At 41.3% G+C, this 27833-nt stretch overlaps 1 protein-coding gene and 1 long non-coding RNA gene across 2 annotated transcripts; both read right to left on the bottom strand.

Moving 5' to 3' along the window:
• Positions 1-2397: 2397 nt before the first annotated feature.
• On the bottom strand, positions 2398-27833 carry DUSP10 (dual specificity phosphatase 10). Its single transcript, XM_053459604.1, has 4 exons — positions 27710-27833; positions 25316-26174; positions 5556-5924; positions 2398-3485 (listed from the first exon to the last, which is right to left on the bottom strand). The coding sequence occupies exons 2-4, from the start codon at positions 26124-26126 to the stop codon at positions 3220-3222; spliced, it is 1446 nt and encodes a 481-aa protein (XP_053315579.1). The 5' UTR covers positions 26127-26174; positions 27710-27833; the 3' UTR covers positions 2398-3219.
• Positions 13012-13385, bottom strand: LOC128483406 (uncharacterized). The gene is made up of 2 exons (XR_008351067.1): positions 13189-13385; positions 13012-13157 (listed from the first exon to the last, which is right to left on the bottom strand). It is a non-coding gene; the product is annotated as an uncharacterized LOC128483406 (long non-coding RNA).

The following is a 27833-nucleotide window of genomic DNA, read 5'->3' as shown; positions in this document are numbered from 1 at the left end:
CCTAAGATGTGGTCTACAAATGTTAGGATGTATGTTCTGTCTGACCTTATCCTACCTACTAAAAACTCACCGCACCAGCACCCCTTAACCCCTACAACCTGCTTTCACAAGTAATTTGTTACATCAAACTTTAATATATATATGCAATCAACTCCAATACCAAACAGACCCTCACCTCTTGTCTCATTCCCATACAACCTTCTAATCAACTGTGAGTAGGGTCCTCTTATCCTTCTGTGCCAGAATGTCCTATTGTGTGTTATTGTTAATGTTGTCTGATCTGACTATAGGTATGCATGCATTCTCTCCTATTGTAAAAGCACTACGGAATTTGCTGGCATTCAACAAATTAAATGTTATACTAAGAATTCCTGGAGCTAATGACACCATTTGGACTGGATTGAGTGGCAGACAACTGAGGGTTGTAGTCGGTGGAGTATATTCAGATCAAGGTCTTGTCACCAGTGGGGTACCTCAGGGATCTGTACTTGGACCCATTCTCTTTAATATTTTATTAGTGTTATTGCAGTAAGGCATGTCTTTTTTCTGACGACACAAAAACTTGTTTCTGGAGGGAGATGCCAGATGGCAAATGATGTTGGTAAACTGGAAAAACGGTCAGAGCTGTGGGAACTGGCATTTAATGTAGATAAATGCAAAGTTATGCACCTGGGGCATAAAAAACCAAGGGCAGAGTATAGAATATTTGATACTGTCCTAACCTCAACATGTGAGGAAAGGGATTTAGGGGTGATTATTTCTGAGGATTTAAAGGTAGGCAGACAATGCAGTAGAGCAGCAGGTAATGCGAGCAGAATGCTTGGTTGTATAGCGAGAGGGATTAGCAGTAGGAAGAGGGAAGAGCTCGTGCCGTTGTACAGATCACTGGTGAGACCTCATTTGGAGTATTGTGTACAGCACTGGAGACCGGATCTCCAGAAGGATATAGAAATGTTGGAGAAAGTTCAGAAAAAGGCTACTAAAATGGTTTATGGATTACAAGATAAACCTTACCAGGACAGGTTAAAGGATCTTAACCTATATAGCCTGGAAGAAAGACATGACAGGGGGGATATGATAGAAACATTTAAATACTTCAAGGGGGCAAAGGTTTAAAGGCAACATCAGGAAATATTACTTTACTGAAAGGGTAGGAAAGTATACTGCCACATGGAGGCCCAAGCTAATACTGCCACAGGGAGGCCCAAGCTAATACTGCCACAGGGAAGCCCAAGCTAATACTGCCACAGGGAGGCCCAAGCTGATACTGCCACAGGGAGGCCCAAGCTAATACTGCCACAGGGAGGCCCAAGCTAATACTGCCACAGGGAGGCCCAAGCGGATACAGTTACATGGAGGCCCAAGCTAATAGTGTCACATGGAGGCCCAAGCTAATAGTGCCGCATGGAGGCCCAAGCTAATAGTGTCACAGGCCCAAGCTGATACAGTTACATGGAGGCCCAAGCTAATAGTGTCACAGGCCCAAGCTGATACAGTTACATGGAGGCCCAAGCTAATAGTGTCACATGGAGGCCCAAGCTGAGACTGCCGCATGGAGGCCCAAGCGGATCTTGTCCGTGCATTTCTCAGCCAAAGAGATGTTCTTCTCTAACTACTTCTTCCCTGAGAGATGTTGTTTTGACACAAAATTGACATGGCTGTCTTTATCACGGGGCCAACAGTCATACCACAACATACTAGTTGCTTGCCAACGTATGCGAGCGCCTGCACCTTTAATTCTTGCATGTTTCAGGCGAAGGCATGCGATTTCAATGACAATGTCTTTTTCATAACCGGTTCCATCTGCCTAACTATGTTAAGAGTGGCGCCTTTCTAAATTTCTGCGTGTAAATGTAATATGTCAAAAATGTGAAAAATGACAGATTCACCAAGTCACAGCATTAACAAAAAGGATACAAAATAAGCAGCCAATCAGGGCAGATGCATGCGAGCAATGTTATGTTCTAAGCACAGGAGTTCAGAGGTAGTATTAAAATAAATGTTGTTGAACAAAAAAAAAACATTAGGAAAATGTCTGTTTATACATTAAAGGGGCAGTTTAATGTTCCTGACAGCCCCCTGTAAAGAAGAACAACTCTGCGAGTACTTTAATATGCATTCTTCGAGAAAAACCACCTGAAGTAGAAGCTGCAGCCCTGCCGTCTGACAATTCTTTACACTGATTGGCTGCTTTGAGCTATGTCTTAATTTCGGGCTACAGATAAAAATTACCAATTAAATTAACCCCTTAGGGATAATGGGTTGTCCTTAAACCCATTAAAAGCAATGCATTGTGAGCCCGTATATGTACGGGCTTTGTCATGAAGGGGTTAAAAAGCACACATTGTTCAATAACATACCAAATATAGATAGAAATAGAAATAAATGAGACATATGCGTTGTCAAAATAACTTTTTTGTCAGTTTTATAGTCAAAATGACATTTTACACAGACAACGGGAACACAGCTATATTTTTTTGTGCAAAAAATAGTTAAAATAAAACCTCTTATTATTATTATTTTTTTTTTTACATTCTGATATACATATTTAACAAAAGGTTTATGGCACCATAACCAGATTTCAAATGAAAACAAATATATAATAATTGCTTTTGTTTTAAACTTTCCTCCTTCTCTAGTACGCCGCCACATTCAGCCCGCTCTAACAGATCTCACGCTCAAGACAGAATTATTGCACGATATGCCGCAAAGGGGCAAGAAATGGTCAAAGTTCCTTATTTATGAAACCTTATCAACCCAATACAAAAATATAACAGAACACACCCGGATTTAACAGTTGGAGATATTTCTTTTTTTTAATATATATATTTCTTATGGCAGATATGGTTTAATTTGTCATCGCACTCGTGTTCTCTCGGGAGAATGTCTTTGGAGTTAAGGCCCATACCTGGATACTTATTTTTTCGATTTCCATTAGTTACCCCAGTCCATGAACCTGCACAGACCTCCTTTCGTAAGCTTTTAAGCAGAATTATCTTTTTTTTTTTTTAAGCTTTAAATCTTTTGCGTTCCATGATTAGAACCAGAAAAGCACCCAAAGTCATTATTTACCAATATTATACCCTTACACTTTTTTTTTTATTATTTCTGGTATTATCTTCATCCAGAAATAGGTAAGAAAGTTTTTTCTTTAATATCATTTTATTTCGAACACTTTTGCTTGAAGGAGAAAAAAAATAAAAAAAAATAGATCTTCTGCTACACGACGGTCTCTACCCCAATAAGCTTTGGTGTGAGAATCCGGGGTGTAATTCCATTGTTTAGGTCCTCTTCAAATTCCAACAACTGTCCCATGAAGTTCAGATTGGGAGATATGATTGGTCGCTTTCCTTTGACGAACTTGTAGGCATCAGTCATGGTCATCCTTGTGTGCTTCATTAGATACGCGATGACTATGGTGGCAGAGCGCGAAACGCCGGCCTGGCAGTGAATGAGAAGACCCTTCCCGCACTGGTGGGCTTCCTCTAAAAAGAAATAGAAATATCGCTTGATTACAGGGAAGGAGTACGAGAGAGAGACAATGCTAGATAGTAAGACGCTAGATACCTCCGAAATAATTGGTGGATCGTTTCCAGGACTTTATAATTTAATAGAATTAATCATATAAAATTCTAAAAATTTTGACTAAAGCCAATATTTTTCTCCCCCCCCCCAATCTCTCGATCCTACAGGGCAGGAATGGATGGAAGGGGAGAGGAACCGGATGGGATCTAGAAGGTTTTCTTAAGCTGGTTATTTCCGCTCACTTCAACAGGTATGAAATGAGGGCTGACATAGATGCCCCCCTCCCCAATTTATTTTTAAAATACTTTTAATCCTATTCAGTACTCCCACTGGGGAGTGGGTTGGGTCTGTAACTCCCATGGACTCCTTTTTATTACTTTTAACTCCCAAGAGGGTTTAATAGGGGTCCCCCTTTAACCTTAAAAAAAAAACAAACAGAATTCTGAATTTCGGTTAATAAATCTGCAAGTTTCTTTCTTTTTTTAGGAATTCACATCAATTTTTTTATCTCTTGCAATTGTGTGCGATTTTTTGGGGGGTGCAAATGCTAGTTGGCTTTAGTGAATTTGCCGCAACTTTTTGCCAAATGGCAGGCAAACTGCGAAAAATGCTTGGAGTAGAAGATGTGATTTGGGCGCCCATATTTTTGTCCCAGTAGCCTTGGCTTACTCTCCAGCCTAAAAGCTTATCAGCCATCCACTGTATTTGATGCTTTTTTCTCACCATGCCCCATAGAATTCTGCTAACACAAAGAAATAACTTATTTTTAATTTGATTACTTATATATATTCTTTGAACCAATCAAAAGTTAGCCGTTTGTTCATTTTGCCAACTGTACAACCCATCCACTCACGCTTACGCTGAAATACAGTCTTATTGGCATCTTTTTATTTCACAGCTTGTAACACTCGAACGCAAAGAAGGTAAAACTCTTACTTATGTACTTTTTTTCCGAAAACACGTTATGAATCTTTCAATATCAAGACGTGTTTTGCACCCAATCAAAAGATATTCCCTCCACTAAAATTAACTTGACATTTAGTAGAAAGTAATTTCAAGCAGGGGTTTAGTAAGAGATTACTCTCTTCGTTCATACTTTTCTAGTACTGCAAATTAATAGCTTTCACGATAACCCATAAAGCAATCATCCCCGGCCACAGCCACGAGGAGGACGCGAAGTGGCTAATACGCTATTGTCTATATGATTTTGTGTCCGTCACAGCTTCTTAATTCTATAATGGACACTTTCTATAGTTTGTGGGTTTTTTGTTTGTTTAATGGTTTAATGGGGGGGGGGGTCTGTGGCACAGCCAGCATGATCTAATCCATTAAATGTCCTATGATTCTCTGCCTTCTACTCCCTCTACCATTACAAAGCCTGTCTGAACAGCAATGGGCAAATTAACAGTAGGGGAGAGACAATGGGGAGAAATAATCATGCAAATCAAGAGAATGGGATGTTACGATGGCTGCCCCTATGGTATACATTTAGTGTACTTCTTTAAGAAGGAAAGCTACTCCTCAATACTTGATGTTTGAATATAATTTGGCACTGATTCTCCACCATGAACCAGTGGCCAACCAGAGAACATGGCGCCTGCTAACTCAGCCCGCCAATGGCGCTCAACCTCTAACAGGAGGTGGTCCTTGGATACCCCTTCACGGCCACCATCCTGCATATTGGACTCCAACTTCCCATCCGTGATGTTTGAAAAGATATTGCTTAAGTATAGCTTTTGCCCAATAGAAATAATACCGGTAAGCGCAATTGTACATTTAATTTAACCCCTTAAGGACAATGGGCGGTCCCAAAACCCATTGAAAACAATGCATTTTGAGCCCGTACATGTACGGGCTTTGTCATTAAGGGGTTAATGATAATACATGTGATGTACACATCTACAGACGACTATAAAATGTTACTCCATGAACGAAAAAGGTGCTCTTTCCACCAGTTTCTTCTGATCGATATATGCCGCCTATTCCTACGTATATTGCCGATATGATGTCGCAAATTATTTACCACTCACCAATAAACTCAAAGGCCTCCTCGAAGTACTGCCTGAGATTCTGCTTGTTGCTGTCCGTTGCCGGTAGCCGCTTGTAATTGAAGACTCCTTTCTCGTAGTGATAGAGAGGAAGGTGAGTGGTTACGTTGACGATGTAGCCTATATTCATCCTCTGCATCTTTTCTAAGTCCTGGGCATCTTGTTCGTTTCCAAGGAAAAGGAAGGGCAAGATGGGGGTCAGCTCCGCGTTTTCAATGTCCGGAGTGCTCGGGACGGATTGAGGTAGTGTGATTGACACAGCTGAGGCTCCCCCTCCATCAGAGCAATCTTGTAATTGGAGGGAATTATCACAGAGGTTTTCGTGGTTCTGTTTGAAACTGCTGAGTCCACCTGGAAAAAAAAAGAGCATATAGTAACAATATAACTGCGCCCAAAAACGTATACCGACAGATGTTTGTAAAGGGGCAGTCAATGAGCGACAGGCAATCAGTGGGAGCCCTTTCCGCACTACTGGGTGGGGGTCTCATGCGCAAGCCGGCTGGCTGTGATTCTACCGAGCAGGCACTTTGGCAAGCAAGATATGTCTTCGACCAAACCTGGATGCTGAGCGTCGGGAGGCAAAAGCATGGGGTGATGCTGCTCTGCTCAATCCCTCCATGCATTTGCAAAGGGGGGAGAAAATGATCATTTAAAGTAGACAGTTCAAGTCTTCTTCTTATCATGACATGATGACACCAAATGGGTTCTTGAAGACATGAGATCACAGTCTACGTCTGGTTATGTAGAGCATGTTAGCCATGGGTGAATCCCACTCTTACTCACAAATACCCGGCACATCTGTAAATTGTACAAACCCCATTGTAATTTACTACATTGTGATTTATTTTGTAGATCTGGTTATTTAGAACTAGTACTTACGAGTTGCATAAATTAATAATTAATAAATTAATATAAAAAATAAGAGTTACATTTTTCATTTATACTTTATAATTTTCTTGCGTGTAATGCCGTTTTCAAAGGGAGAAGAGCCTGGGATTAGTGAATATCGTGGGTGAGAAAGCCATTTAATACTTAAAAATTCTATTGTTAATAAGGAAACCGTTACAGCTTTTGGCATAAGTACATCCATTTATTGAAAGCACTTATAGCTTGTATTTTTTATCAAAAGTTCACATCATATAAGCCAAGATTGGTCAAACGCGATGAGTTTCCAGGGGTGATAATTGTGACTAATATAAAAGTCAAAATTAAAGGGGGCTATATTTAGTCAGTAGTCATCAAATAATGTAATGCCTCTTTTGGGATATATTCACTAAACCTTGAATTTCAGGTGAGGTTATGCATTTCATCTCGCCAACTTCCCTATGCAATATATTAGACTAATTAAGTTAGAAGTAAGAATATTAGGGTGTTATTTGCTGATGATTTTTATCAAATTATGAGATATGTACCAATTTCATTTGTAATTACCATATTTGCTTGAATAAGACAAGGTTTTTTCAGAAATGCTCTGAAAAATACCCCCCGTCTTATATTCGAGGTCGTCTTATAATCGGACCTCAAATAGAGATCTGACTTTAAGAATAAGATCCAGATCGCCCGCAGCGCTGCAGGGGACCTGGATCCTGCACTCTGGCAGCCGGTTCACGTCTGAGCGATGCGCGTAGACAACCTCCGCTGCTGCCTGGCAATTCCGCCGGGGCTTCGATGACGGAGCGCCGGAGTGACATGACCTTCCAGCACGGAAGTGCCAGCAGAAGCATGAGGTAGTCTTATATTCAGGCTTTTACTTTTTTTCCTAAATTAATATTCAAATGTTGGGGGGGTCGTCTTATAAGCAAATACGGTAATTGACAATTTAACAGTTTAATAAAAGGGGTATTAAGTAGGTTGTAAAAAAGGAATATGGGCTGCTCCCATAATATAAGTATATAGTGGGTTTCTAATGTTATATATATATATATAATAATATATTATTATTATACTATATATATATATATATATATATATATATATACGCACACACAGATATACATATAGTGCATATTTTTATAGTACTTCAGCGTACAAAACTGTATAACATAGGATTTGGTAAATCACATATGCTCTTTAACCTCTTCAGCGCTGGAAGACCAATTAATATACCCTGACTTGCTCACTCCACTAAGTTTTAATGCTTTTCCAGGTCAGATTTTTTTTCCCCCCCATGAGCCTAAATATACTCACCCGGTGCTATTTCTATGTCTTTCAAATCTCTGCATGTAAAACGATGCCTGGCCTTTTCCTCAACCTGGATATGCTTTCAGTATCGCTATTAGTCTGCCGTGCCAAGAGGTAATAAAGATACAGGCTATAAACTGCAAGACTGTGTGGGCTTATTTAAATATTTTAATGTCACATTAACATGAATGCTCAGTTTTCCAAAATAAATCATGTTTACGTCATACCAGAACTTTGCTGTATAACGAACGCAATAAACATAAATGAAAACCGCCGCTACACTGTAGCTGCTGACTTACGATATATTCTATGCCGTATCACGCACAAAAAAACCTAAAAAAAAAAAAAAAAAAAAAAAAAAAAAAATCACATTTAGTAATCAGAGTGTTACAAACTGACAAAATGTTCTGACATGGCATATCCCAGCATGAAATTCCTCCATCGCATCGACAACTCATCCAGGAGGCCACAAAAGAACCCAGACTAATATGTAAAGGACTCACTTGCTTCAGTTAAGGTTAGTGGTCACCAGTCAACAATAAGAGACTTCACAAAAATGGCATCCAGGGGAACAAAAACCACTGCTGACCAAAAAGAACACGAAGGCAAAAACATCTTGATGACCCCCAAGACTTTTGGGATGATATTCTGTGGACATTGGTCCCGATACATCTGACGTAAAGCATTCCACAATAAGAACATCGTACAAATTAGCAACCGCAGTGGTGGTCGTGTGATGGTCCGGGGCTGTCTGAAGGAGAACGTCCGGCCATCAGCTCAAGACCTAAAGCTCAAGCGCAGTTGGGTTATGGAGCAGGACCGAGATCCGAAGCACACAAAGAAATCCACCTCTAAATGGATCAAAAGGGGAAAAAAATGAAGGTTTTGGCCAACTCCTGACTTGAATCCGATTGCTGAACACCTTCCAATGTGGTTGAATTAAAACAATTGCCTCAAGAATTAACCAGAATTCCTCCGCAGCGATGCAAAACACTCATTGCCAGTTATCTCAATCGTTATTAGGTTTAGGGGGGGGCAATTATTTTTTCATATAGGTGATATAGGTTTTTATTAACTATTTACCATCAATAAATGTGTTTAGTCTCGTTGTTTTTGATATTAAAAATAGTTTGATGATCTGAAACATAATTCCAAATTCCCTTTGTAATTAATTGACAGGGGTGCTCTTGATTACTAAAGATGAGTATATTATATAAAAAACAGAGTTTGAGTAGATTGCCAAAAATTAAAGGCTACTTTCCGACAGTATTAATTATAAACCAACGTTAAGATCAACAAAGTTTTTATTAAAATTTTAATTTAAATGTCACACGCAGCTCCTGACATTTCAGCTGCCTTAAACAACTCCCTTTGTTTGGCTGGGAGTCCTGGGAGTCTGCTCTGACCCCACGAGGTTGTGATCTACACATTTTCCATGCAAACTGCATAGTTGCCAACTGTCCCGTTGATGCCGAGCGCCAGGAACTGGCTTCAGTTAAGAGTCCAACTGCTTTCAAAACTCTCTTCCTTTCGTTTTTTTTTTTTAACCATTTTATTTACGATGACATCAGCAGTAGGCTTTCCACCTGCCTGGTTACTATGGCAATTATACAAAGGCATACAATGACATCAGCTGGCATGACATCAACTCTTTGAGTGCAAACAATGTAAGAACTACTTTGTTTAAAGCTTTTCGTGCAACTGTGATCTTGGGAACAATGATGTAATGGTAACAGGTGGCTTGGGATTTTATTTACTCAACTGAAACAAAATGACAAGGACGGTACTTCTATCCCATTGTAAATCAGCCTTGTTTAGTTTTATGGCGCCATATGGGGAACGAGGCTGCGTTAACCCGAATTGATTAATGAAATTGCCAAAATAATGTTTTTTTGCGTATTCAGTGGTGTAGAGATGTGATAAAACTCTCTTCTGAAATAAACTTTGGAGGACTATGAATAATAATAATATTAATGATAATTAATAATAATAATAATAATAATAATAAAAGTAATATGTGCTTTGCTATAGTTGTAGACACAATTTCAACATTTTGATGTTAAAAGGAGGTGGTTGGTGGGAGAACGAGAAGTCCTCTACAAACTTGATACTAATATGATGTATTAGAACCTAAGAAGCCGTTTTTATTTACTATGGCAACAACCAATCAGAGAGCATTCCTTGAAAGTTCACGAAAACACAGGTTATAAATTATCAGGAAATAATAAGAGAAAGAATGTGATAGAAACATTTAAATACATAAAGGGATTTAACAGAGTACAGGAGGAGAAATGTTAGAAAAGGAGATCCTAATTGGATATACCTATAATACCTACTATTGCATTTTTTGTGTCTGTCTTTGTTGGCTACAGAAACATTCATTGTCTGCGTCCAGTATTTCTGTAGAAACCATGTGGCAGCATTTTATCCAGAAAAACTAAAAATACAATACACACCAAGTCCTGTAACCAGTGTAACACAAAAAGAACTTTGCCCCAGTGTTGGTCTCTGTAAGTCAGTATTCTGGTTTCTCTCTGGCCTTGGGGGAAATAAATGTATAATTCATGGGTCAAGGACCCTAAAAGGTCTAAACCAAGTTTCAAATAATTCAGGTCTATCCCGAGAACCAGGAGTTATCCCCAGTATGTGTTTTAATTATTGTGCATGCTGAATGTTCTGCTTCCTGAATAGCATGGAGACCCTCGTTAGACATCAAGCACATGATGCAAATGAAACCCAAGCGGGGCAAAAAAAGAACGTGTGTCTAAGGTATGTGGAATGATATCCTAGACAGAGGATGAATATCAGAGAATAAGCCACCGTGGTCCAACTTAATGACCATCAGTGGGTTCCTTGACCTCCTAGAACCCTCTTGAGTTATCTGATAACTCCCCAAATCTTCTCTATTCATCAGACATACCAAGAATTCACAAACTTTATTTAAAGCCAATAAAATATTAATATGAATTTTTGTTTACATTGATTGGTTGATAAAGCTCTGGGATCATTGGGTCACCCAAAGGCAAAACGGATTCTTTTATCATCATTCTTTGTTCATATACAATAACTTGTTGCAAGGTCTGCTCTTAGACTGTACAGGTTAAACAGGTTAAAGAGCTCTGTCATTACACGTTCCTACATTATATTCACCCTTCCTTTCCAAAAAAAAATGTTTTGGGGTACGTACTAGTGATAGGATAGAGTAGACAAATCGGAGGCAAGAAGGACTTGGAGTCCTTGCAGATCTGTTTGGAGAACCTTCCCATTTGGCAGACACCACTCAACTTTCTGCTGCTGTATAAATACAGAAGAATCTTCCTTATTTGTTTAGATCGCATGTTTACACAGAAACAAAAAAATCCAGGCAGAAGTACAAGTTATCCCCCTGGTCTGCAGCTTTGACAGATGGCACATTATCGATCGTCTCGAAGAAACGAGTCATTGTAGAAACCAATATGATAATTATTCGTCAACGAGAAGATCTTAGTCATTAATCATAGTTTTTAGATTGATACGATATACTAGTGCTAGCCGCGTGCAAAATACTTACCTTAAGGAGAAGCTGCAGCTCCAGAGCTCTAGCATCCCACTCCCTCTTAATCTGATATTTGAAGCAGGAAAGCAGTGGCAGGAAAGTGTTCCCATTGAAATCAGAGGAAGCGCTTTCCATAGGGGTCACAGGGATCTTGTTGGATCCCCCCCAGAGGGTTACCCAAGATGCCCCGGAGCTGACTGGAGGTAAATATATCACATCCCAAACACGCCTCTTACACTGCAAATAGCTGGGGGGGGGGCAAAAATTTGAGACAAGTTTACCTACATTCTTTACTATCCATTCACAGCAAATAAACAACTGCTATGCAACTGAGTGTTTGTTTCTCTTTCATGGGAGAACTAAATGTCAGAGATAAATGTTAATTCATTGTATGGGTGATGAACACAGGTACTGCATTACGTTTCATTTTTTCAGAGGGACAGTCCCTGAGCTCCCCTGTCCCCCCCTGTTGCCCACTTTTCCAGGAGTTCAGAATGTTTGCTGGGAACGAGCGTATCACAAGGTTCTACGGTCCTAACAATGTGTGTTTAAACAGCAGTTGTTAATTAATTGTATCCAATGAATATGTCACGGTCACATAAAAAAGTCTTGGTATCGCTTGACCCCCAGGCTTACCTCTAGCGGCACCCTCTAAAACCAAAAGTGTCTTTGGTCTTTTGCAATGATGGGACGTATGGAAACCATGAATGATGGTCCACGTCTTATGATCCATCACTGTAAGTCAGGAGGATAAAGCGCACTCACCCCCGGAGGCTCTAGTAATGCGCGTGACGATATTTAATTCAATTTTCCTTAACAGGACACACAAACTCTGCTTATTATGGGGAAGGGAAAAAAAGGATTTGATGATAATTTAATTACAGACTATACTTACAAATGAACCAAATGTATCTAAACGATGATTACTGAGAAGATCATCCCATTAGTCTCAGTACGTAGCTGCTGCCTCTAATAACTAGATTCATGTTCTTCCTCGAAGGGAAGGGTCCACGTTCTACCAATCACGTCTCCCTGCGCATGGGGCTGAAGCTATTTCTGCGATTTTGGCAACCAAATAGTCTTATGTACTTAATAAGTTATTTTGTAAAATCCTGGCTATCATTCTCACCTGTGTATAATACACATTACTGTTACATGAAAACGTCACATACAACTTCATACTACTTTTGTATTCATGTATAATACATGCATTACATGTGAGACTAGTTTATGTGTCCATCCTTGAAATTAGGTGCACAGATATATTTATTTCTTTCTGGTGATTAAAATGATCTACACAGATATGTTCTTCTTCTCTCTCTCTCTCCTCTTGTCTCCTTCTTCTTACTGTCTACTACCTTCTCTCTCTCTCTCTCTCCTTCTTCTTCTTACTGTCTACTACCTTCTCTTTCTCTTTCTCTCTCTCTCTCTGTCTCTCTCTGTCTCTCTCTCTCTCTCTCCTCGTCTCCTTCTTCTTCTTACTATCTACTACCTTCTCTCTCTTCTCTTGTCTCCTTCTTCTTACTGTCTACTACCTTCTCTCTCTCTCCTTCTTCTTCCTGTCTACTACCTTCTCTCTCTCTCTCTCTCTCTGTCTCTCTCTCTCTCCTCGTCTCCTTCTTCTTCTTACTGTCTACTACCTTCTCTCTCTCTCTCTCTCTCTCTCCTCGTCTAATTCTTCTTCTTACTGTCTATTACCTTCTCGCTCTCTCTCTCGTCTCCTTCTTCTTCTTCTTACTGTCTACTACCTTCTCTCTCTCTCGTCTCCTTCTTACTGTCTACTACCTTGTCTCTCTCTCCCCTCTTGTCTCCTTCTTCTTATTACTGTCTACTTCCATCTCTCTCTTTCTTTCTCTTCCCTCCTCTCCCTCATCTGGGTACACAAGACTTTACAACAACTCCCCACCACAGACACAACACTATCTGGCAGCCCCTCAACCCTCATCCGCAGGCTTCACGCCGCTAGGCCTTCACTCTCCCTGCATACAACTCTGGAGCCCATAAGCCCTCCCATTCAACACTATTTGACAATCCTTTATCAGCATGCACTTTGCTTTAAGCCCTTCCTATTGTGACCAACAAGTCACAGGGATAGGATCGGGATATAGGGGTGATGGGGGGATATATTTTGGCCATATACCCTCAGTAGGTTGATATAATTACCCCCTGTCCCACCACGCATGGATGATTGTCCCTTTAAAATGTTTATTTCTATCAGTAAGAGGCAAGACTGCCGTACCTGCCCTGCGGAACGTGCAAACCAGCGTATGTTCAATCACATTGAACCTGAATTTCAGGTAATACATCACTTACTGTAAATATCTCCTAAGCTTATATGTATACAGCGTGAGCCGTGTATTCCTGCTTGGCTCAAGGTCAGTTACAACGATGTGATTGACTGCCTACTAAAAACTGAATACATACTAAGAGCAGACATGACTAGCAATACGTGTAATAACACCGATATCCCCTTTACATCACTTAAAGGGGGAGACTAAACATTAAATATAGTTACTTCCAATATAAAAAAAATATACATAAAAAACACAAAATTCCAATATTTACTAGTAATTACCATCTGCTGACTCACTTATCTGCTGTAGGCAGACTGTGGGCATCTATTGCCTCCCCAGGATGGCGGGGGACACAGTCCACAAAAAGAGTCATGCTCCAAATCCGCATTATATTAGGTTGATCAAGAGGAATTACGCTTTATATTGAGGCAGGGAGAGAATTTTTCTTTTATAATTAATTTAATAACGTTTTATATATATATATATATATATATATATATATATATATATATATATATATATATATATATATATATATATAATTTTTTATTATTAATTATTTTTTTTATTTATTATTATTTTTTTTATTATTATTTTGTTTCCCTTTTATTTTGGTTTATAAACGATCGGCCAGCTATATAAACTACGGTGTCCTCACTGGCCTGGAATTAAATCATTGAACACAGTATGGTCCTTTTTGTTGGCCAAAACCTCTGGGTGCTAAAGGGTTAATCAAATATTGCAGTTACTAGTATTTTAACAATGTGTGAGTATATGCGAGTATGTGTAAGCGTGATAGCGTGTGTACGTTTGTGTAAATGTGAGAATGTGTGTGTAAATATGTGTGTCAGCGCGTATATGAGTTACTGGGGAGGTAACAAAACACCTTGAAAATATGAAATATAACTCTTTAGATCTGGCATTTGAATAAGACTGGTAACCCGTTTGTAAATAAATGTATTGTGGCGGCAGCAGCCAATCATGCAGAAGTCATGTTAAATAAAGCAGGTAATAGACAGCCTCCCTACATTTTATTTTTAACCTGGGTGTGCGATCTGACAAATAACATGTGACAGGTGGCAACAGAGATTGTCGTAAACGCTTCAGCATTCAAGCCCAATTTTTTCCGCGCCGCTGGTTACATCGCCTTAAGGCTATCAGTGCCCTGCGAAAAACCTCTGACCATTAGAGAAATCAGCCAAAAAACCTCACGACGGAGCCGGCAGATTGTGTGCCAGGAACAGAAGTGTCACAGATTGCTGGAAGAGCGGCAAAAAAAAAAAAACACGTAGCACGGGGGGAAAAAATGGAAAATCGTATCCGTGAATCAGATATACAATGTCATTTATTTTACTTTTTGCTGCCGAAGCACCGGCGGAAGAACCGCATTACAGATAAAAGCCGAGAGCTTCTGAATGAAAGAGCAGCGGCTTTTAAATATAGCATTTTATCGCAAAAAAAGCTTCGTAGATTAAACGGAGGAATACTGGCTTTTACTAGAACTTAAATTGTTATAAATGTTATTACAGTCAGGCCTGGACTGGCCGTCTGGCACACTGTGCAAATGCCAGATGGGCATCACACACTCATCGGATCTGCCACTCCAGCAGCCATACGTCAGCAAAAAAAATCCATCTGGCTGCGCATATCCAGCCATAAGCTGCCGTCATTAGGCAGCCGCTGGCCTTAAAGTGCCAGGTCCGTCCCGCCATTGCCAGTCCGGCCACGTTACTTGATGATTGACACAAAGGTGCAGCGCTGAAATAGTTAAGCAGTTTGCACCTTCACCTCCTGTGCATTTTCAGGAAACATGGACGTCCGTGCATCTCACCATGTTATAAAGGTCACATGACACTGTGCTATAAAATAGCAACTTGGTGCCCAGAGTCCCGGATTGCTAGAGGCGAGTAGGTAGCGAGAGCTCGGCTGTGTAGTAAGTATAACGGCCCAGATCTGCTTAACTACGTGAGAATGGGTTATGGGTTCAGGATAGAGATGTTTGGGCTCTGAAGTATAGATCGCGACCCATAGGGCATAGGATATGGAATGGAGCCCAGGTTTCAGGTTATCTCTTTGGATGAATCTGACCCAAGGATCATCTGTCCTGGCGTGAGTGCCGACCTCCAACGTCTGAGCTCCAGGTAACTCGGGTGGCACTAGCACAGGTAGCTAAGGACGCGCTGGATCCCTGGTGGGTGGCAAGCAGTGTTACTTAACGTAATTTAATACATTGTAACCCTTAAAATAAATGGGTATCTCCATGCTTACGCCTGTTAAAGTTTTAGGATCATTTTGCACAAATCAAGCATGGTTCAATCAGTGAGTTAGGTCAGTTGAGGCCACATTTTGCCATAAAACTATCCAGCCAAATACTTCTTTATTAAATAAACGTTAAATACGGAGTTTGCTCTCCAGAGTGCCGATCCGCCTGCATCGTTCTACCAGACTGCTGTTATGTGAAGAATACATCTCTACCTCCTAAGACTGCTTTGCTGAAATAAGTCTTTCTTATTCTCTGCGCAGCAGCGCCGTGTATTTTCTGCCGAGAGGATCCCATTTAAAGCAGCGCATTCAGAAAGGTAAATGTTTGCACATACAGTCATATTAGGCAGCCTGCAAACACGCGCATGGGCACAACCCGTAATCACGAGCGACACACAAATTAGGACTAAGCTGTGAAAGCAAAGCACGCAGGGGTTAGATGTACTGTGAACACACGTCAGGAACCCTTAAACAGCAACCGTGGTGTAATTACATGTATTTCTACCCATAACCCCCCGATCCGATTCACAGCCCAATTGTATTGGAGGTGTTAAGTTTGAAAGCTTAACCGAAAGACGCCGAGATCTTCTCTTCCCCATTCTTGCAAAAGCTGCCTTAAAGGGCCATGATAAAGGGCCATTGGAACACAGGAGTGATGGGAGTGATAAAGGGCCATTGGAACACAGGAGTGATGGGAGTGATAAAGGGCCATTGGAACACAGGAGTGATGGGAGTGATAAAGGGCCATTGGAACACAGGAGTGATGGGAGTGATAAAGGGCCATTGGAACACAGGAGTGATGGGAGTGATAAAGAGCCTCTGTACGCCTATGAAGAGACTCCACTTAAAATCAGCGGTTTCCAGCTACAATAGTCATTTACAACATTAACCCCGTCTGCGCTGGATTTCTGATCCATTTCATGTTATTTTAATTGACAAAATGCGCTATTTTTTTTTCAAAAACAAGGGAATTTCTCAGTGACCCCAAACCCCACAAAAAAAAAATAAAGGGGCTACACAGCCTAGATAGACCTTACATGCTGTTTAACATGGACCTTAATTAAAGGATGAAACAAACGTCCCACAATGTACCTCTTCAGTGAGGCGGAGCGTCAGTTGAATGTTAGATGGCTGTATAGAGAAACGATGTATATTATTTTTTATATTATTATTTTCCATCTATGTCTTGTGGATAGAGATATAATCATTTACGCTTTGTTCCATTCTTGCATTGTATGAACGGATAAAACGTATCGCTGCTTTATTCATTTCGGAGACGTCTACTTGAGTTGTTATTTGGCTATTATGTCCCATAAGCTTTTGGGATTTCCAAAATACCCTAATCTAACGTTACCGTCCAATACAAAAGTACCCGCTTTGACTAAAGACTCAATTTTATCCGGGGTAATACAGCTAGATCCAATTTTCTTATAGTGTTGTCTGGCAAAACCCTTTTACTTACGTAGTAAAAATCATCTCTTCTATGTAACGTGCATCCTGTGTCACATAGTAACAAAGGCTGTGCAGCATATATGATGAAAGACACGTATGATGAACGACACGTGTGAACGACACGTATGATGAACGAGACGTGTGAACGACATGTTTGATGAATGACACCTGTGTCTGTTGTTCCTGGGGATATGTTGTAAGATCACACGTTTTTGCTCGGCCACTAGACAGATATTCATCAGTAGCTATACGCTATATGGACAAAAGCATGGACCGTTACACCAACAGGGACTTTGATGACGTCGCCTTCTAAATACAGAGACATTAATATGAAGTCGGTCCCCCCTCTGCAGCTATAACGGCTTCCACTCTTCTGGGAAGGATTTCCACAAGATTTTGGGGGGTTTCTGTGGGAATTTTTGCCCGTTTATCCAGTAGAGCGTTTGTGAGGCCAGGCACTGATGTTGGACGAGACGTCCATACTTCGCCCCCCTCCAACAAATAATTCATACCCTCACCCCAATATTTCTGGAGTCTAAATCTGGACACCTTTGTTGAAAGGGTATGGCTAGCGGTGGCCCATCAAGGAGAGACCCCCCATTCACCATTCCCAAAGTGCCACCATGCAGTCCGCATCTGCAGAGCGTCACAAGGTGGCCACGTGGAAGCTGCATCAGCACATATCTCTACTGACGTTACAGCTCCCATGGGCGGTCAGGGGAGATCGGAGAATCTTCCCAACCTTCCCATCATCCCCACAGCCTGCGAACGCGGGACAGCGAGGCAGATACGAGAGACATTGCAGGACGCAGCCCAAAAGTCAGGACTGTCCTGCGAAAAACGGGAACACTTTAGAAAGTGAATATTTCCTATGGGATTAAAACCATTATTACAGTTATTATATGTTCATAATTAATAATTACAATAAATAATAATTTTTATTAAAATATCCTGCGTTAGTAAAACATTATATCGGCTATTCAATCAATAAGCCCGAGCCACAGAGAATGTGATTTAATAAGAAGTCCTGTGTATAATAATAATAATAATAAAAATAATAATAATATTATATAAAGTGAATTATTCTTTCCTGCACCAACCAAAATAAGTGGCGTTTGTGATCTTCCAGGATCGCCATTATAACCGGGCTATAATTTGAGACGGTAATTAAATCCGAGCGGCTCTATGATCGCTTTCTATCCAGCGTGATCCTGAGCTACCGAAACGGTAACAGAGCCGTCTGCTTGACACGCAGAACCAAACATGGAATGCGTGGTGGCAGAAGGAGGACGGGGGATTTAAACTTGGACTGGCAAGCTAGCAACCGGTGTTTACAAACAGAAAAACACGGGATCAGTTGTCCTGGCAATAAATTATGACTGAATCGCAAAGGGTGAAAATACATTTCCTAAAATAAAGCAGACGGCTATAGAATGTTTGCCGAACCGCAGAGTATACGCTCGCTATTATATATATATATATTTATTTTTTTTTAAAGCTGTGGTTCATCTTCAGGACAGGGTGGAAATTTGCTCCGGTTGCCAGCGCATGAATACGTTGAGTTTTTGCGTTAGAAGTCATTGCTGGAAACATGTTTACCAAGGAGTGATCTGTCCTTCTACACACGCTAACACCACAGTGACGATAAATCACGCTTCCCAAAGAGATACAGAGAAGCTTTTCTTACCAAAAAGGGTACATGCGCAAAAAAAATAAAAAAAAATAAAAAAACATTAGTACCGGCAAGATGAAAATATTAGGGTAGCCCCTAGAGCTCAAACATGATTAAGCAAATATTGCCCATAGACCGTTAAAAGAGTGTACAGGGTGACACCGCCATCATCTATGCGTGGGACATTAAAGCATTCATCGAAAGCAAAAACTCAAGAACCAGATACACAATGTCTGCTTGCGTTTTTGAATCAAGTTTTTCAGGCACAAAATTCTGAATATTGTAAGGGTCATTTGTCGTTGTTATCACCTATAAAAGGTCTGTGCATTTTAGAAACCAGCTGTGATACCGAACATCGTCATTGTCTGCTTTGTAGAATTCCCTTTACACTGAATTTTGATTATTTTTTTCGTTTCCCTGTGTCGATAGCACACAGTGTTGGTATATGCCCTGTTATATCATGCCCACCAAGTCTGCCTATTTAGGAAGGACAATCCCTCTTTGGGACCCAAATTCACGTGTCCTCTCTCCTCCCATTATGCCTCTCTCATCTAGAAGCTCAGAATGTTCTGGGGGTACCGCAGGGTTCTACAGCCCTAAAACCCCCCAATAATGTGTTTACAAACAGCAGAAATATGCTCTAAATAGAATTATGTCAATAAAATACATCCTTATACTAAACACAACAGGTCAAAAAACAATCTGGAGACACCTTGATACAGACTCATCCTCTAACCACACCACCTAAAATAAAAGGAGTGTCGGGAGATCGTATATTATACCTCCCCATTGCCTGTCTTAAGGAGAGTCCCTGTTTGGGTCAGAAATTCCTCTGCCCCTCTTTCCTCCCCTGATGTCCCTCTTTTCTAGGAGCTCACAATATGCGAAAACATTTATAGAAAGAGCTGAAAAGATGCTTATAGATTCAATTCCATTAACCCCCTTCATCCCTCGCAATGCATATAGATGAGAGACATCTCTGCTCACCAAGGACCACATCTTCCTTGGTAGACCACCAAGAGAATAGGTCACTAGGTAAACAAATGTTAGAGCCTCTGGGACTCTGGTGGCATTTACACTTCTTGCCACCCCTAGTTACCCCAATGGTAGATAGGCAGACACATAGAAAGATACAATATATACAAAGTACAGGGTATACTTCATACGTTTTGGCTTTCAAATGTGAAGGGGACATACCAAGACATTTTGGACAATGCTCTGCTTCCAGCTTTGTGGGAAGGCGCGTTTCTATTCTTTTCTATTCCAGCATGAAGGAAAGCACAAAGCAAGTTCCATAAAGCCATGGTGGGATGAGTTTGGGGTGGAAGAACTTGAGCGGCGGGACAGAGCCCTGGCCTCAACCCCATCGAACACCTTTGGGATGAACTGGAACGGAGATTGCGAGCCGGGCTTCTTGCCCAACATCAGTGTCTGACCTCACAGACGCTCTACTGGATGAACGGGCAGATGTCCCAATACTTTTCTCCATATAGTGTATCTTAACATTTCTCATTATCTGCATCATATTGCTGGTCCTGCCACAGGCTGCCGCTGATCTCCATTTCTAATATTCCAAATCAAGGGGATTAAAGCCAACCAACATTCAGAACATATACTAAAATGTATAGAAAGTTATTGCCCATGAAAGCTTCCATTCCTGAAGTTTCCGACCATTATGAAGCTTCAAAACCCATCACGCTTATACAAATCAGGACATTAGCAAACTGAAAACATACACATTAAATATAAAATAGACAAAAATCGGACAAACATTGTTAAAAGGTTGCGAAACGACAAATAAACAAGTCTATTTTAGATTTGATCCCAAGACCTTGTCCTCTATGTAAAGGCTCCGACTACAGCATATGAAAAAGATTGTGAAAATTGGAAACAATTACTGCTCCCGACCGCTCGAATCACGCCAGCCCTCGTCAAAGACCCCATTACTGACCCCGTGACAGCAGCTTTTCAGAGGGAACGATTTGATTGTGTTATTAATGGAATTGTTTGTTTTTTTAAAATAACAGAAATGTTTTAAAAGAAAATATTAAATAGTTATCATCCCCTTTAAAGGAAAAAAAATATATATATATATTTTTTTTTTAATCGGTTTATTAAATTACTGAAGCCCCCTACAATTTCCTATGGCGGTGAAAAACTGTTGTTTTTCATTGATCCCTGAAAATATATTTTTTTTGTCATTATTGCTCCTTCAACTGCCAGGAAATACACTTTTTCAAGGAAACAGACAAACCGGAATACACGCTTGGATTCTATTTGAAGGGATGCCGAGCCGGTATCCGCACGTTTAATGAGCATCTTGTGCTAAAGTGCAATCTGCCAACTTCTGGCACTTAAAGGGACACTTTAATGCAGGGGTGTCCAAACTGCGGCCCTCCAGCTGCTGCAGGACTACATCTCCCATACTCCTCAGCCAGCCCCTTAGCTGAAAGAGCATTATGGGAGATGTAGTTCTGCAGCAGCTGGAGGGCCGCAGTTTGGACACCCCTGCAATGCTTATTATAGCTGCATGGTCCCTTTAAATCTTCATGGTTTCCCATATGCAAATGAATGGGGGGGGATTCTGTAGTATCACCCCTTTTGCATTTGCCCCTTTCCCCACCCCCGCAGCTATTTTACGTGCAGGCGGCGTGTTCATCTCCATACTTGCCACCAGCCCCCTCCAGTTCTAGCTGGGCAAATGATGGGGGGTCTACTCATTTCCACGTGGAAAGCACTCCCATTTAATTCAATGAGAGTGTTCTCCTGCCACTGATTTGCTGCTTCCGGCAGCCAATCAGCGGCAAGGACCCTGAAACGATGGAGGAGGAAGGCAGCCGCAGGGCTCCTTTAAAGTGTTAATTCTGGACATAAAATAAAAGAAGATTATGTTGGAGAATCGATTTTAAAATAACTTGCACTTTCATTTTTTTTGTGATATCGCAAGAAAAACTTTTTTAGAAAAAGAACAACCGAAATGTACAAAGAAGGTAATAAAAACATGATTTCTTTCCTTATCAAGTCGGTTCAAAAGGAATAATAAAAAGCATCTGTTTGAAAGAACCGCTGATAGATTTAAGGCTTCCCCTCCTGAATGTCCCGTTATTCATTAAAAAAAAACTTTAAATAGATGAATGTGAAATCTGTGAGTGTGGGAGATTTTGATTTAAAGTCCTTGTGAATAAAAATAATAAGTTTCTATGGCAACAGCCTATCGGAGCCCGTTATTGGTCACATGGTAATGAGGCGTTCCAGTGAATATTTTACATGGCATTTAAAGAAAAAGTCATTCTTCCGCGGCATTTTCTATCAAGATCTTTAAATTCAGCAGAATAAGTGAAACAGCACCCTTAATATGCCCCAGACATGGATGGCAAAAGCTGTTTATTAATGCGACGGGGAACTAAAAGGTGGCTCCTTTCCCCCCAAAGCCAATTAAATTAAATGTAAACAAAAACACACAAAAAAAAAAAAATATTTATTTTAAATATTTTTTTTTTTTTTATTGAATGTTAATAAAATTAAGGGGCCAGTTTAATAAATGGATGATCCAACATATAGGCGAAATCAGGCCCAGGCTGGCCACCTGGCATAACAGACAAATGGCCGGTGGGCCCCTGGCCTGTTCCATACTGACCGGATGCCCGGGCTCATGGTACACGAGCTTGAGAATGTAATCTATGGCCGCGGCTGCACTTACGCATACCTCCCAACTTCTACCCCGGACTAATCGGGACCCCGCAGCCCGGGGGGTAGAGGTCACTAGCGGCGCTGCACATGCGGGGCATGCATTCTCCGATGTCCTACGGGTCTTGAATCCCAATGTCCTACAAGCTTTTTGGGACAGAGGTAGAGCTTGGAGGGACAGAGGGATAGAGTGGCAAAATTGGAACTGTCCCGCACAAAGTGGGACAGTTGGGAGGTATGACTTACGTCTTTAGGTGGCCACGGGCTACCCGATTCTGGCCCTGGGTGAAATCAAGCGAAACCTCCTCATTTTTCGATCACAGGTGCAATTTTTACTGGGTCCATTTTGCTCACAACAGGCATTTAATAAGATGGGACTTATGTTCACGGAATTCACCATTTCTACCGTTAGTTGCCCCGTCGGTTGTTTTCACTTCCTAATGAGATGAGGCCGTCTGCGCTAACCGCGTTAACGAACGCTTTCATAATCTGATGCAGTCCTAGGGTGCCTACGTTGGTCACTTTTATTTCCAGGACACGCATGCATTTGACGTGTTGTTGACTTGCACACGTAGAGTGCTTCCCCCTGCAGATCGTGGGGTATAGAAACTCACAGACGCGAAACAGTTACACTGTTATACATCCCACATACTACAGGGGGCAGCACTTGTGTAGTCAAAAACATGGCCATCGTGGTCACCCTAATACCACTCTGCACGGATGGTGGTGCCCCAAGGACTACAGAGACCCTTTCCTTTGTTGGCGCTGGTACCGCTACCCAACCAGCACCTGTTAATGCCACAAACACTCGTGCATGCGCAGACATCGGACACTCTTAAAAGACAACACAGAATGCTTCTTGGATAGTAGAGGACAGCCGTAAAAAAGTTCATCATTAATAACAACCCCCCCCATTTGTGTGTGTTTGGTTTTTTTGCTTAGGGACCCTATAAAAAACATTGAAAGCATGGGCACAAATTTTATTACAATTTTCAGTTTTACCAATAAATCCGTTATTTAAGATATTATAAACGTGTCCATATTTTGATTGTATAATTAACCATTTAAGAACCTCAATGTAAGTATTCCTTTATATATCTCCATTGATTGTACAGAGATCAGAATAGAATTTTTAAACACTGCAGTGAGATGTATCCAGAGGGTGGTAGATAAATGGAACAGCCTCCCAGCAGAAGTGGTAGAGGCTAATACGGTAAGGGAATTTAAACATGCACGGGATAGACACACGGCTCCTGAATCTATGAAAAGACCAACAAGGTTTGAGTCTTTAGGATAAGCGGGCAGACTAGATGGGGCCGCATGGGCCACATCCGTGTCTATGAGCTGTTCGAATGATTAGTCTACGGGAAGCGAGGGAACACAAATCAAAAAAGGTGTTGACTGCACACACCCAGCACATGCAGCGTGGGAAAAACAATATTTGATGCTGTATAAACTCTGTAATCATTTCCTTCTGGGTTTTTCGGTGCTGCGTAAATAAAATCCTGTATTGAACTACATAACGCGAAAACGGAAATTTACTCCAAAAGTGTGGTTTTGATATATTTGGGGTTTTATTCTAAGACATAACTTTCCGGATATATCAATCAAAGTACCCCGTTTCTGTCCTAACAATAATAATGATAATAATGAAACTGATGGAGTATTACATTGACCCTATAGGTGCCACAGACGTAAGCAACAAACAGCTTGCTCTCAAAGGGTTAAATGGTTAATGTCCTTCTACGACCTTGGGTACTTTGCCATATCGCAAATATCATAGCTGTAAATTCCGCACATAGACTATACCTGAAGCGCGTGGAACATCATTCTTAATATAAAAATATGTATATATTTCCCCAAATAATTTTAATCCCCGATATTTCCCCCGTTTGGCAGAAATCAGTCGTTCTTCTACTGTCACGGTTGGGATCAAAATAGAATTACATAAAAAAAAAAAACCCCAAGGGGTAATATTACAAGTCAAAATGCAAGCATGGGAGGAGGAGGCTGTAACCCTTTCACTGCCAGACAAATCGTGCGTCCATAGTCAGTTGTGCATTAAAAATAAAGGTAGAATAATTAACCATTTCACAATCTCTCAGGAAGAGCGAGGAATTGCAAAGGTTTACATGCCTACTTTTAATCAGACAACTGCATTGATAGTTTCCACTTTTAAGTAATAGTGATTTACATGTAATGAAAGGAAGCTACTGAGAGGGTAGTAGATAAGTGGAACAGCCTCCCAGCAGAAGCAGTAGAGGGTAATACAGTATGGAACGTTAAATGTGATAGGCATTAAGCTATACTGAATTTAGGATGAAGACTAAGGACTGATTAAGATCTTACAGCAGGAAAAATGGGCAGACTAGATGGACCAAATTGTTCTTATCTGCCATCAAATTCTAGATTTCTAAGAGGGATTAACCTCTTAATTGCCACGCTGAATCTAAGACAAGGACTGATTAAGATTTCAGTCTTTAAAGCAGGAAAAAATCGTCGCACTAGATACGCCCAATGGTTTTTATCTGCCACGAAATTCTATATTTCTAAAATGGATTAACCTTTTAAATGCCACACTGATGCAAAAGCTGCATGCCAATGGCCGTACAGTCATTGCTAGACTGGACGCATATCAAGACGCGAGATAACACGGTACCTTTTAAAACAAGAGGCTCCTTGCCTTCTCTTTTCAGTGACTCCAACACAGTATGGAGCGGCTGCGAAGGTATTACTCGGCTTGGCTCATTGGTATTATCGTCATAAACGATTATCTCTTTGGAAAAGATCCTCTTGAACGAGTCTTTGGATTCTCTGCAGGATATCAAATCCAAGACCGTTATCTTGCCCTGCTGAAGCCTCCTCCTGCTGATCTTATCAGAACAATTAATATGCACGGCTCCTTGAATATGACTCTTATTGTACTCCATAAACGGTCTGCAGTCAATGATAACAGGCCCTTGGTTTGGGAGGTGGGTTTTGGTGCATTTCGTTAACCTTTTGGCCAAGTCATTGGGGTAGATGATTTTCACGTTGGCAAACTGCTTGGTAGCACCAGAGACGGGACTTCCCACTCCACCAGATGGACTCAAAGTGCCGCTGCCCTCATTGTTGTTGACCATTTGGTTTGGGTGGCAAGAGGATGAGGGTCCTGCAGCACTGCTGGAGATGGTGGAGCTACTTATGGCCTGACTTTGGCTTTGGCTGTCTTTTTCGTAAGCTGCCACAGTGCAACAGCTGGCACTGCTACATCCACAACCCAGGGAGCGTGCAGAGCCGTTGGAAGAGGGCATATACGTCAGATTAGCTGCGTTCAGAGACACTACGCTTGTGCTTAGCAAAGATCTGTAGCTCTCGCTGACCGAGCTGGATTCGAGGAAAGAAGAGTCTAAGCAAAGCTTGAGTTCCTGAGGTCTCACCGGTCTCGAGAGTGCCACAATAAGCCTGCCGTCAAGAGGAGAGGGAGGCATGGGGAAGCTGGCAGCTCTGCCGATTCAACTCGAACCACCGATCACCTTCTGCGCGGAAGAATAAAAAAATATTATATGTAAAATAACTTCTGATTAGCCCCCAAAGCCATGTCTACCATCATGGTTATCGTCATGGCGAAACACGTAATATAATATAGTAATTTAATATAATAATCCTTTCTGCTTCAGTCCCTGCACATTTTAAACTTTTTTTGTAGACCGATCACATGGTTCAAAGTCAGAGGGGCTTTTACTCCATAGAAGAACTTAAGGTTAAAATAAGATTCGTGGAAATTTGGAAGGTTTACGACATCTAAATGAGTCTTTTTGACATTCACATTGACCGGCTGGAGCACAGAGATAACGAATGCCAGGGGGGGATAAAAATAGCAGCCAAGGGCACGCAGTTTAACTATGCGGGCTGGAATAAAATTAGCTTTAATACACCTTCCGTAGCGGGAGCAGAAGATATCCATATTAACCGATCGCTGGTTTAGCCGGCCATGACCATACATGATCTGAGACGCTGCCAACGCAGATATGCACCACTGTTTTATCGAGCTGCAATATCCGTTTAGTTCGCCCCGGCACAAGAAGAGCTGCTCCTTGTCCGGGCTCTCCCAAAAAACATTTCTAGAAAGACGCGATCACGTTCCTGTTTGAATTCCCAATGGACGGTAAACAAATCCCTGAAATAATGGGGTTGTTGATGGTGCTAGCGCACGCACGGTTAAACGCAATATTGCTTTGAAATAACAAATTGACAGAATACGGGATGATCGGTCAGCAGACAGCAAGTCACTCTAACCCTTTAGTAGCCAGAGAGATGAACAAAGTCTGGGTAAACAGGGGGATCCGGCTTTATCTCTTGGGTACAATAGATTTGCGCTCCATTGATAATTTTACATGCGATCACTCATCAGATCCATGTTAAAGCCCCCGTCTCGCGCTGTTATTGCCTGGCTGGCTAAGTTCGTATTGATCCATGTGAAAAGTGAATCTAGTTCTATACGCATCCCTGCAGCAGTTCCTCCTGATCGCTCATCAGAGAATTATAGAGCGGCTATATATTCGCGATTTTTCTATATGTCTGTCTATAAATGCCAAAGATTTGGGTCATTGCACATTAAATATTAGCAAAAATAAATATAAATAGTAGAAATATTGGTTTCCATGGATGAAATGTATGTCAAATGGATGGTTAGTGGCCAAGGGTGGCCCACCAGCTGCCGGTGGACCTTCCACTCCCATCACCCTCAAACAGCCACGGTGATCTGAGTTCAGGTCCCCCCCCTCGGCAGCTGGATCATCTCCGCTACCCTGTCCTGGATTAGCCTGATGAATGTACTAATGCACTCACCCCACTGCAGCAATCTCTCTCCTACAACACGGCAGCCTCCAACAAAAACAGCCGTCCGTCCAACGGGATCAGGCAGGGCAGATCGTTAAAGCACCGGGCATTACCGACACGCAACGGAGTAAATAAACTTAGCGATACCATAACATTGTGACAAGTTGGTCTAATCATCAGGTGCTTGCATCCCTTTAATGGATACGGCGGTATCTCCCGTGCAGACACTTACCGTGCCGAAATGAGCGCGTCTCCCCGGCATTTGATGCTTTCCCCGCAGGTATTGATTTAGATATAAACGTTCCATTCACTTGGCTCCATTGATCTCCCGCTGCAACACAGTTACTTTCTCTTTT

This window comes from Spea bombifrons, chromosome 3 (genome assembly GCF_027358695.1).
Source record: "Spea bombifrons isolate aSpeBom1 chromosome 3, aSpeBom1.2.pri, whole genome shotgun sequence".
NCBI classification, from domain to species: Eukaryota; Metazoa; Chordata; class Amphibia; order Anura; family Pelobatidae; genus Spea; species Spea bombifrons.
The sequence above is the reverse complement of the archived record's forward strand: the minus strand, read 5'-3'. Positions and strand labels throughout refer to the sequence as shown.